Genomic DNA, 11,598 nt, shown 5'->3' on the forward strand with positions numbered 1-11,598 from the left:
CCTCCACTCCCAACCCTGCCCTAGGCAACCTAGTGATGGCGTGTGGTGGAACAAAAGATGGACTGTGGAGACAGACACACAAGGTCCTAGGTCTCTCATTTTCTAGCTTAAACTGACCTCTCTGAGTACCCATGGTCTCTATGAATCCCAACATATAGAGTTTCTGTAAAAATTAAATAATGAAATACCTATAAAAAAGTTTTGGTCTGGATAAGATTTAGTAAATATTGGTTCTTCCTTACCTTGACCCTTCCCCCTCTCCCCCATCACTTCTGAATGATTACAGATTCTGTCCTAAAGCACACTGATGCGTCTCTCAAAAATGACCCCAAGACAGTGGTGAGAAAGAAGCTGGGACATGAGGACCCCAAACAGAGTCAGTCATTAGCTAAAATTTTTCATCAAAATTCATTTGCAAGGCAAGGTCATGTTCTGGAACTGGATCAGGGCTCAGAAACTTGGAAACAACACAATGACTAATCATAGAAGATCTGTTAAAGAAAGTGTGGTATATGCATAAAGAAAACTATGTTTTATTCTTAAAATGAACACACAGACATCTGTTCCTGATAAGAAACATTATCACTATATATTGCAAAGTGAAAAAACAGTATCACAATGTATATTCACAATGTTTTGGGGAGAACAACCTTGATTTTAACCCTACTGACCCCTAAACAAAAGATATAGTAATCTCTTAGTAAGGATTCATAGTAATTCACCCTAGGTTGCAAGACATACCAGTACTTTTTGCCTATATTTTTCTTTCTCCTGTTACTATAAACATTAATTACTCATATAATTTTAAAAGGAAAAATACACTGGAAATGTACCCATGGTTTCAGCAGTCTCCTGTAGGTTGGCATTCAAGAACCTGGCATGGCTTGGCTCTCCCTCATTCTGCATACGGGGCTTTATGATTCAGGGTCTCACGCTAGCCTGGTCTAACTATATCCGGACTTACTATGTGAGTCAGTTCTCTCATCAGTGAGACACAATACTGACACAGCTTGAAGCAGAAAAGGTTTAATGTAAGCTCATGTTTTCAGGAGATTCAGTACCTGAGCAGCACGCTCCAAAGCAGAAATGTCATGGCAGAAGGACACGGCAGAGCAAAGTGCTTAGTTGATGGTGGCCAGGAAGCAGAGCAGGGAAGAGAGCCAGAGAGGAACAGGTAGCACCCTAGAGCAGTCTTCCCAGACACATGCAGTCACCAGAAACATGCTCTACTAATTCACTAGGCATTTCCTAATCCAATGAAATTGACATATTAGATCGAACAGTTTAACAGTTACAATTCACCCCTCCTCAGCTTCACCACATCTCCTTAAAATATACTTTATCTCCAAATAAAAATAATGCCCAGTTCATATTTCTACCTAACATAACTATCCCATGTCCCACCAGAAATGCAATCATCTCTCCCTCAAAGTCTCAATGGTTCTAGCATTTTTCAAAAGTCCAAGTGCAACTCTCTTCTGAGACTCAAAGCAAACTCTTAGCTGTGAATGTCTGTAAAAATACAAAACAAGTTACAAAACACCAAGGTACAATGTACAGAGTAAATATTCTCATTCCCAAAAGGAGAAACAGGAGTGAAGAAAAGAATCAAATCAGGGCTGGGGATTTAGCTCAGTGGCATAAGTGCCTGCCTGGCAAGCGTGGGGTCCTGAATTCTATCCCTGATACCAAAAAAAAAAAAAAAAAATCAAACCAAAGCAAGCAAGAAAAAAAAAATCAGGGCAAACATTAAATACAGTTTCTCTGTGTCCAGTGTCTGCGGTACATGGTGATAAAATGTGAGTTTAAAGGGCATGGTGGCCTCACCCCTATAGCACTGCCCTCATGACCTCTCTCTTAGGGTATTTCCACGCAAGGCCTGCAGCTTCCTTTGGCTGATGTTCTATATACTGGATGTCTTAATTACTTTTCAAAACACTAGACGCTCCCAATTTAAGGAGGAAAAGTTACTTGTAGCTCACGCTTTGTAGAGGTTTCAGTTCACCGTCATCTGGGTTCAAGGCAGAGTGTCACGGCAGCAAGGTATCACAGAGGAGGAACAGTTCAGGGTGGGCAGGCAGGACACAGGGAAGCAGCAGAAGTGGCAGCAGCCACACACAGTGAGGCAGAAGCCTCTCCCCTTTATGCCTTCCAGGCTACTCACATTATGGGTGGTGCCACCCATACCCTCAGTGAATCTTTCTATCGTTATTGACACCCAGAACTATGCTTAACTAACCAGTGGACTAATTTAGTAATCATGCTCTCTTAATCCCAGCATTGCATAGTTTAAGCCCAGCATCACACACCCCAGAACCAATCACCATTGAAAAGCCACACTTATGATTGCATGAGGCTTTGGGGACATCTAGATACAAGCCATAATACCTGGCATCTGTGCCTTCCTGGGGTCTCCATTGCATCTTTGGCTTCATTTCCACAGCTTCATCCATTACCCTTTCGGGGGCTTCTTGCTTAGCCCCCCAGGCTTCCTCTGAAATCTTGGTAGAAGCCTCCCTGACTCCACAACTCTTGCATTCTCCATGCCAGTAAAACCATCATGATGCAGAGTTTTGTCAATGGAAGCAATAGCCAGGCCTCCTCGGACCATGGTTGCAGCAACCTTTGAGTGCCTGGATGGCTGAGAATGGTAAAAAGAATCCCAAAGAAACCAATACCCTAGGAGACCCTTCTTGACTAGGTGTCCTAGGGATTTTTCTCTCAAACGAAAGGCAGACACTTTTATACACTGAAGCCTGCCATGGGTAGGGTCTTGTTGATTCCCAAGATGGCTAAAGGCATCTTTCTTTTTGTGCCTGTGTATAATATTTGAGTTTTTTTTGTTTTGGGGGAGGTTGTTTGTTTTTTAAGACATGGTCTCATTATGTAGTTCAAACTGGCCTCAAACTCATATGTAGCCCAGGGTGGCCTTGAACTCATGGTGATCCTCCTGCTTCAGCTTCCCAAGTTCTTGTGTTTCAGGTAAACACCACTACAACTGGCCACATAGTTTCTTTTTAATGGTGCTAATCTCTTAAGCAACCACATATTTTGTTTTTTGTTTTTAGAGGGGTGTCTTTGAGAGACAAAGAGTTTCACTATGCAACTGAGGCTGGCCTTGAACTTGAAGCAATCCTCTGTCTCAGCCTCCCAAGTGCTAGGAAAACAGGTGTTTGTCACCACGCCTGCTTCCCACACTTCCTTTTGAGCCCCAATTTTCAAATGGTTTGTTCTGAGAAAAATTTTAAATTTTCTAATTTTTCCTATTTAGCCTTTTGCCACTCACTGTAATTATAAATGTGGCTTAAAACCATCATCAATACACATGCCAGGCTTAAATAATGCGATGTTTTGAATTTTCCTCTCCCAGATTAGTACACTGCCTTTAACCTCAGCCTCCTGCAAATACTCAAGGCATAGGTAAAATCTAGACAAACTTTTTGCCAGAGTGTAACACACATGCCCTAAATCCCATTGCCAATAGAGTCCTTATTCCAAACTGCAGCCTCTTGAGCCCAGCCTTTACAGTCAGGATTCTTATCAGCATCATGATCCTTTGAATTCCAAGCAGAATCACACACCAGGCTCTGTGGCAGCAGCAACATGCAGTGAGGCAGAAGCCTTTTCCTTTTCTCCCTACCCCAGTTTTCTTTTTTCTTTCTTTCTTTTTTGAGTCAGGGTCTCGCTATGCAGTTCAGGCTGAACTTGAGCTCACTTTGTAGTTCAGGCTGGTCTCAAACTTGCAAGCATCCTCCTGCCTCAGCCTCCTGAGTGCTGGGATTACAAGCCTGCACCACCATGCCTGGCTTCTAGCCGTTTTCCAAACTCCACCTGTAAACCAGTTCCAAAAGCTTGTAAATCACATGATCAAATTCAGCAACAGCAATGACCCAACATCTCTGGTAACAATTTTCTGTATTAGTCATTGTCAGTGGAGTAAAGCTCCTTAGTTCATGGTGGCCAGGAATCACAGCAGCAGAACAGCTCTAGAGAGGAATAGATGAGGGATCATACATAGTACCAAGGCCACGCCTCTGTGACCCACTCAGACACAACGAAGAGCATGGTCTCCTAATTTTTAGGCATTTCTTAATCAAATGGAGTTCACATATCAATATTGTTACACTGGGGCCACGGGTTTAGCTCAGTGGTGTAAATGCCTGCTTGACAAATGTGAGGTTGTCACTTCAAAACATATTTTTCACTTAATTTACTGCATTATCAAGAGCTTTTTACATATATTCTCCTTTAAATTTTCCAACCTTTCACAGAAGTCAATTAATGTGTACTATTTTACAAGTGAGGAAACTGAGGCCTTGAGACTTTAAGTGATTACTCTGACAGTTAAAAATTATAGAAGTAGGGTAGTCTCTTCTATTTCATCTACTTTTCTCTCATTGCTGAGATAAAACACTTGATGTCCAAAATGAAGGAAGGAAAGGTTTATTTACCTTATAATTTTTGGAAGTCTCAGTCCATAATCAGCTGGCTCCAAGGCAGTGTGGCCTGGCACAAGGGCAGCCACTGAAGTGGGTATCAAAGGCCACAAGCAAGAAGGAAAGAGCACACCTCCTTTCCTCCCTTATTTTGTAAGGCAGCTACCCACCCCTGGGCAGGTGCAGCACTCACACTACCAATCCCAGCGCTAGACAAGGAACCAATCACAAATGCTAGTCTCAGCTGCTTTTGAAAGGCCTGCCCCCACCATGACCACAAAAGGCTTTGGGGGGACATCCAAACACAAACCATAACATACTCCAAACCTTTCTGCTCTGCACACTTCTATCAGCCCCCCATTCTCTTGTATGGCCTTTGATGAGTGCTCATTTCCATAGTATGAGCCAGGCCACATCTTTTGGGCTCTCCCCACACATTCCCCAGCATGAAGCTTCAGGAAGTAGAGAGAGGCAGGGTTGGCTCAGGGCTTGGCTTTAAGGAAGAGTAGCTCTTATGGTAAGGGCTGAGACGTGGGGAGTAGATGGGGGACAAGGATCCCATGAGGAAGAGGAGAGACTACCCTTTTATTTTATTTATTTAATTTTTTTGGGGGGGTCTTTTTCTTTTTTATCAGTACTGGGGATCGAACTCACGACCGCCTGCCTGTAAGGCAGGTGCTTATGCCACTGAGCTAAATCCCCAGCCCCTCTCTTCACATTTTTGCCCTTTAGACTTTCTTTGTCTCCTCTTTCCTTTTTTTTTTTTGTTTGGTTTCTGGCATAGCTAGAATGGGAAAATGTCCCTGCCCAAAGCTCTGGCTCTTGGCCACGACATAAAGAGAACCTGGGGCAAGATTTCCAGTAAGAGGATTGGAGATGTGCAAAAGATAGCTGAGACACTTGCTTAACTTCAGCTTTGGAGCAAAGACAGAGTCCATGGCTGTCAGCCTCCTCAGCCTAGCCTCACACAGCAGGCATCTGGAAGTCTATTCATTGGTCTGTGACAGACGTTGGCTTCTGTCCATCTGGCTGCATCACTGCCGATGTCTAGACTCCATATCCCAGGCTTTCTGAAAGGCGTTCCCCTGTAAGTCAAGGAAGACCTTGGAGTACAGCTAGCTCAACGGTGTTCACAGAACCCCATCCCCTCTGGTACTGGTGACTCAAAAAGAAATAGTTGAGGGGCTGGGGATTTAGCTCAGCGGCATAAGCGCCTGCATGGCAAACAGGCAGTCGTGAGTTCGATCCCCGGTACTGATAAAAAGGAAAAAGACAAAAAAAAAAAAAAAAAAAAAAAAAGAAAGAGAGGAACAGAAGATGGCCACACTAGGTCTCCACGTGCATTATTTCTGTAGTCCCATTACTAACATCCAAAGACAGAACATGAACTCCTTTCATCTCAGCAACCTGCTCAGCACCCAACACCAGAAGCATCCAATGGGATGGGCCTAATAAATAATGGCCCTGGCTTGGGCATTAGTGAGACCTGGGTTTGCACATCATCTCTGATTCCTGTTAACTGAGGATATGACCTTGAGCCCCAGGATGGCAATCTTATGAAAGCTAGTTTGATGACTCTATGATTAAAAATCATTCAAAGCTAATGTTCTCCAAGGGTCAGAATTCCCCTGTGCCTGAACTGCAATGTACCTATCAGAAACAAAGATTTAGATAACACAGCTGTTATCACAAGGGGAAGCTCCTGGGCACCTGCCATTCCTCCTTTAAACTGGTATTCAGATTATATCACATGCTTGTTGTGATCTTACTTGACAAAGAGGACTAGTGGCTGCACTCAAAGGATGCTACTCAGAAATCCCACCAAGTCCTCGGTGTTCTGCATGCATTCATGTGGGTGCATGGATCCCTTTCCTTTTAGATTGGGATACTGGATGCCTGACCCCTTTGTCTGTACCCTCCACTCTTCACGCTTTATTCTCTGGATCTGCTGCTTCACTGGGGTCCAGGGTAAACTTGGCTTCCACAAGCAAGAAGGAAAGTGTGTGGATGTCATGATGTAAGCCTTCCCCATTGTTCCGCATTCGAGGACATCTTGCTGGTGAGGTTATATCTGACCCCAGAAGTACATCTCTGGCTCAGAGAATGGGATATGGAAGGCTTGGCTGAAGTCTGATGTATGGAACTAGTTACCTCTCTCTTGGGGTACCACCTGTGGCTTTAGGGTTCCTGGAGGATGGGACTAGACTCAGCTCACTCCTAGCCCAGAACCTGGCCCACAGTGGACTCACAATTGACAGTGAATCTGGGCACAGTCATTAGACTGAACCTGTTTCCCCTCCTAAAAGCAGGAGAATGTCTGCACCTCTTACTCACCAATGCCCTAGCTTTATGACCTCAGTAAATTTTTTATGCCTCACCTGTAAAACAGGAGTAGTAACAAAATCTTCCTCACATAAGTGGGAAATCAGTGCTTGGCTCATCAAGTACTTGATCTATTATTTCCATCCTGCTTTAAAAAGTGCTTTAAGGGGCTGGGAATTTAGCTCAGCAGCATAAGCACCTGCCTTGCAAGCAGGTGGTCATGAGTTCGACCCCTGGTACCAAGAAAAAGAAAAAAAAAGACCAAAAAAAAAAAAAAAAGTGCTTTAAAACTACAAAATGAGCCTGGCATGGTGGTGCACGCCTATAATCCCAGCACTCTTGGAGGCTGAAGTAGGAGGATCACAAATTCAAATCCAGTCCTTGTTTCAAAATAAAAAAGGAATGCAGATTAGCTCAGTGCAAAAGCCAAGTTTGATCCTTAGAATCACAAAAGCAAAACAAACAGAAAACACCTTCAAAAATTACAAAATCCTTTTAAAACATGAATTACTAGTTTTCTATCTGAGGACCATATTTCAGATTCTATTTTACTGGGAAAGTTCAAATAATACACGAAACTAACAATAATCATAACCATCTATTAAATGTCAGGCCCCGTTGGCTACTTAACACATACCATGGCAAGGGGCTGCGGGTGCTATCCCTCCCATTTTGTAGTTAAGGAAGCTGAGGCACGAGCACGTTGAACTTTTTTTTTTTTTTTATCAGTACCAGGGATCGAACTCACAACTGCCTTCATGCATGGCAGGTGATTATGCTGCTGAACTAAATCCCCAGCCCCCACATTGAACTTCTAAGTTATAGAGATAAGAACCATAGCATCCAGGATTTCCCAGACCAGGATCCCAGGCTTCTCTTTTCTGAATCTGGTGCCCTCTGAGATTTGGCCCTTGCATCCCAGGCAGGTCTCACAGGAAGAGGTCTTGTGACACAGGAACTGGAGGTGGCAGAAGGACTCTGAGAACCCTTCCCCCATTCTCCACTCAGTGCCCACGGTTCAGGATTCTGACCTAGTGGGGATCTTCTCCGGAGCACAGTGCCTCACCGGCTAGCTTACAAAACTTGGTGTTCCCATCCCTGCGTGGGGTTTACCCCAGGGCTTCCAGGAGAACTAAGAATGGCTACAAGTGTGATCCCTTCCCTCCCGTCCCCTCCTCTAGGGCCCCACTCACGCCAGCTGTTTTTCTCAAGGCCTGAGCTTTGCCCTTCCTTTGTGTGCCTGCATACATCAGCACACATCCATGCCCACGTGCCTGGGACTGCATACCTGTTGTACATCATGAAATGAGGTACAGACACATGCAGATGTGTCTTCACAGTCCTTTTTATTTAACAGTCAGAAAACCCCACGAAGCTCCCCCACCAAGACTTTCCTTCCTTAGCAGATCAGGAAATTCAACTCCCGAACCACCTTCGTTTTTCCCCAGCGCACTCAGTAACAAACGATTTTATTAGAGGAAAGTTATGATAGTGCTTAGGCCAGGCAAACTAGTGAAGCCTGTGTTCTTGAAACCCCCATTTTCCAGCCCTTTGGACCTACCTTTGTATGACCCTTTACAGCTCCCTGAGCAATGTTCTTTAGGCCACTGGGTTACTCGGCCTCCAGATATCTGTGCTGCCCATAGCCACACATCCACGTTGCCTACATCATCCAACTGTTGCCCCAGGCTGGCTGTCAGTCACACCAAACCATCAGTGGAACACTGTCCCTGCTAGGAAAATTTGTCTCATGGGTGCTTGACAAAGAATCTCTGCCCCTGGCCTCACTGTCCTGCCCTGACCCTCTGAATGAATCGCCTGGGGCAGCAGGATGAGGAGGAAGGGGTCATACCCGGTAATGATTCTGCATGGACAGGACTGCTCAGGAACCAGGAAGAGGCCAGATCCTTCAGTCAGTGACCACGTTTGCTCAGATACATCCCCTACCACCCTGTCTATATGCTTCTGTTACCAAAGATATGAAAAATCTCCCTCCACTTCTTGTTTCAAAGCCAGTGAAGGTTTCGACCATCTTCTCACCTTGGAAGAGGAGAAAAGAGGTGCAACCCACTAGAATCTTCTTCCCAAAATCTTCCAAGTACCAGCGTGCCTGAGCGGGGCTGGCACTAAAGGGGCTTGCAAGGTCAAAACCTGGCTTTCTCTCTCCGTGGTACATTTCAGTTTCACTCAGGCCAAAAACTTGCGGACAAGCAGATTCACGCCCTCTCCCTTTCTCAGGTTCTTGATACTTAACCTGCTTCAAGGGAGGTGGGCATCCACAGGAGACAGGTTTCTGGATACCTGCGGCATCTCATACTGGGAGGTTCCAAGTCCCTGTGACGCTACTGCATCTGAAGGCCATTTTCTCGATTGGAAACATCCCTTCTCCTCCCGGCTTCCCATGCAACGAGGAAGCACCTTTGTAGCCCACTTAAAGCACCTCCTACACAAGAGTTGGTGAGGGTGGGGGATAGGGTCGTGTTTGGGGGAGTTGGGGAGAAAGAGTCTTTAGATGGTGTTTTGGTCCTATTGTTAACTGATTAATATTTTAACTTGATCTAGCTCCCTTCTCTTCCCCTGGGTAAACTGAATTCTGTTTGTTCACTATCGTCATGTATTAATTTCACTGTTTTCTTCTTTTTGGACTTAAATCACTGATTTTCCCCCATTTTACGGAAAACATCCAGCTCCCCAGCGATTTGACTAATCTCACTGTCTGGCAGCCTTGGAGGACCGTCTCTTCAATTGGTGTAGAAAACCGTTCCTGTTTCCTTTCCTTTTCCCTAGCCCAGGTGTAGAGCCTTGGTGTGGAGCCCCAGACCTGCCTTCACCGCTTCCCGGGCAGCACACCCGGGCAAAGTTCTCCCGGACCGGCTCAAAGTACCTGCCCAGAGTACATGACCCCCACTCCCATCCTCACCACACACACACACACACACACACACACCAGGCGCAGGCGGGAGGCCACCGGAAACTCAACGATTGCCTTTTTATTACAAAATTGCTCTTCAGATGCAAAATCAGGCCAACAAGCTCAGCAACTCTGATTCTTCACAGCTCCCGCCCACTCTGCTCACCGCGCTCACACCGCCCTCCAAAAACACACAAAACCCCCACGCGAGTGCCCTCTGCCAGACACTGCACGCCACTCACGCCCACCTGTCCCGAACTTTCTTTTTCTTCTTTCTTCTTCTTCTTCTTCTTCTTCTTTTTTTTTTTTACAAAAACAAAAAACCCTTAAGAACCCTCATCCTCCCGCCCCACGCCGAAGGTACACAGAACCGCGCCGGTGCGCGAGTCCCTTCCCGCGCCTCCGCCGCACTGTCCCGCGGTGTCCACGCCCAGCACCCACCCGGGCGGGCGCGTCGCTCACTCGGAGGCGGCGGCCGAGCCGAGAGGGGGCGAGGTTCCGGGCGCCCCTTCTTTCCTCGGCCGGCGACAGCTGCGGGCCGGCGCTCAGTACAGCCCCAGGATGGCGGCGCCCACGTCCTTGGAGGGCCGGCGCTCCTCCACCAGAAAGTTGATCATGCTCTCGGACTTGATGAGCAGGTTGCAGCCCAAGAAGAAAACGCCGAAGACCACGGTGAGCGACAGCACGCAGAGCACCGCGATCTGCGCCACGCGCGACACCCACAGGCTGCGCTCGTCCGGAGCCAGCCCCGCGGGGACCCCATCGCTGGCGGTCAGCGGCGCGCCCCCCGGGCAGCAGTCTAGCCACGTGCCCAGCCCGTGGCTGCGGTTCCCCAGGGCCGTCCCGGTGCCCGCGCCCACGCCGCCCACCTCGTCCAGGCCGCTGTGGTTCAGGAAGGTCGCGTTCATCGCGGGGTGGCGCTGCGCGGCGCCCGGCTCTCGAGGCGCGGTCCTGGGTGCGACGGGAGGCTCGCGGCGGGCGTACTCTTGAGGACTCTGATCACTCGGGAGCAGGGGGTGCGGGAAGGCCGGTGAGTGCCCACGCGCGGGCACCTTCTCGGGCCACCTATCCCCGGGCACTCGGCGGGAAGCTGCGGCCAGGAGCTGCGAGCAACAGGCGGCGCCGAAGAAGGAGCGAGAGAGCGCTGCGCGCCCCTGCGCCCCCGGAGCTGCAGGCCGCCGGCGCTCCTCCCCTAGCAACGGCCCCGCCCGCCCGCGGCGTCTGGGGGCGGGAATCTCCCCGGGGGCCGGATCTTCACCTGGAGTCCCACCCCTGCCAGGGTCCGGAAGACGCAGCCTTCCTGGCCGGTGGAGCTCGACCCATTCCTAGTGGTCCGTAGTGGGCTAGAAAGTCTCCCCCCACCTACCCATTCGAGAACTTGGTGCTCTTAGATCAAGTTGTTATGAAAAGCTGCCCTAAATCTGTTATTGAAACCCAAGTGATCAGAGTAGCAGTGATTCCCACGTGGCCCGTTCTTTCTTTAAACCAGTTAATCAGAGGAATAGCCAGTGGTCACCACCATGGCCCTCTCTGCTATGGCCCTGGGTCCCAGGCCATTTTACACCGCCTCTTCAGGGGACCTCCCAGCCTTGCAGGCGGATGGGGGTACAGGCTAAAACAGGAATGCGCTGGTGCTCTCTGCCTCCTTCCCTAGTCCTCCCCCCCCACACACACATACCCTGCCTCATTTAATTAAAAAATAAGATATAAGGATTTTCTTTTTTTGTTACAAAAATACAGTCATTGTAGACTACTTACAAAGGGTGAATTAACAAAACGGAAAAAACTTTTTAAATCTCATAATCCTACCATGCATCGAAGGTCGGTCGATATTATCACCTTGGTACAAACCCTTCTGGGCCTGTTCTGTTTGTTCGAATCTGTATGCAACATACCAGAAAAAGGGATGTGACTTTCTTGTACACTCTT

At 47.6% G+C, this 11,598-nt stretch overlaps 1 protein-coding gene across 1 annotated transcript; it reads right to left on the reverse strand.

The window, feature by feature from the left end:
- Positions 1 to 9,728: 9,728 nt before the first annotated feature.
- Positions 9,729 to 10,877, reverse strand: Rprml (reprimo like). The gene has a single exon (XM_005001964.3). It carries the CDS (start codon positions 10,575 to 10,577, stop codon positions 10,215 to 10,217), a length of 363 nt encoding a protein of 120 aa, XP_005002021.1. The 5' UTR covers positions 10,578 to 10,877; the 3' UTR covers positions 9,729 to 10,214.
- Between the last annotated feature and the right edge of the window lie 721 nt (positions 10,878 to 11,598).

Source organism: Cavia porcellus, unplaced genomic scaffold (assembly GCF_034190915.1).
Source record: "Cavia porcellus strain 051 isolate PalLab524CR breed Dunkin Hartley unplaced genomic scaffold, mCavPor4.1 scaffold_32, whole genome shotgun sequence".
In the NCBI taxonomy this organism is placed as follows: Eukaryota; Metazoa; Chordata; class Mammalia; order Rodentia; family Caviidae; genus Cavia; species Cavia porcellus.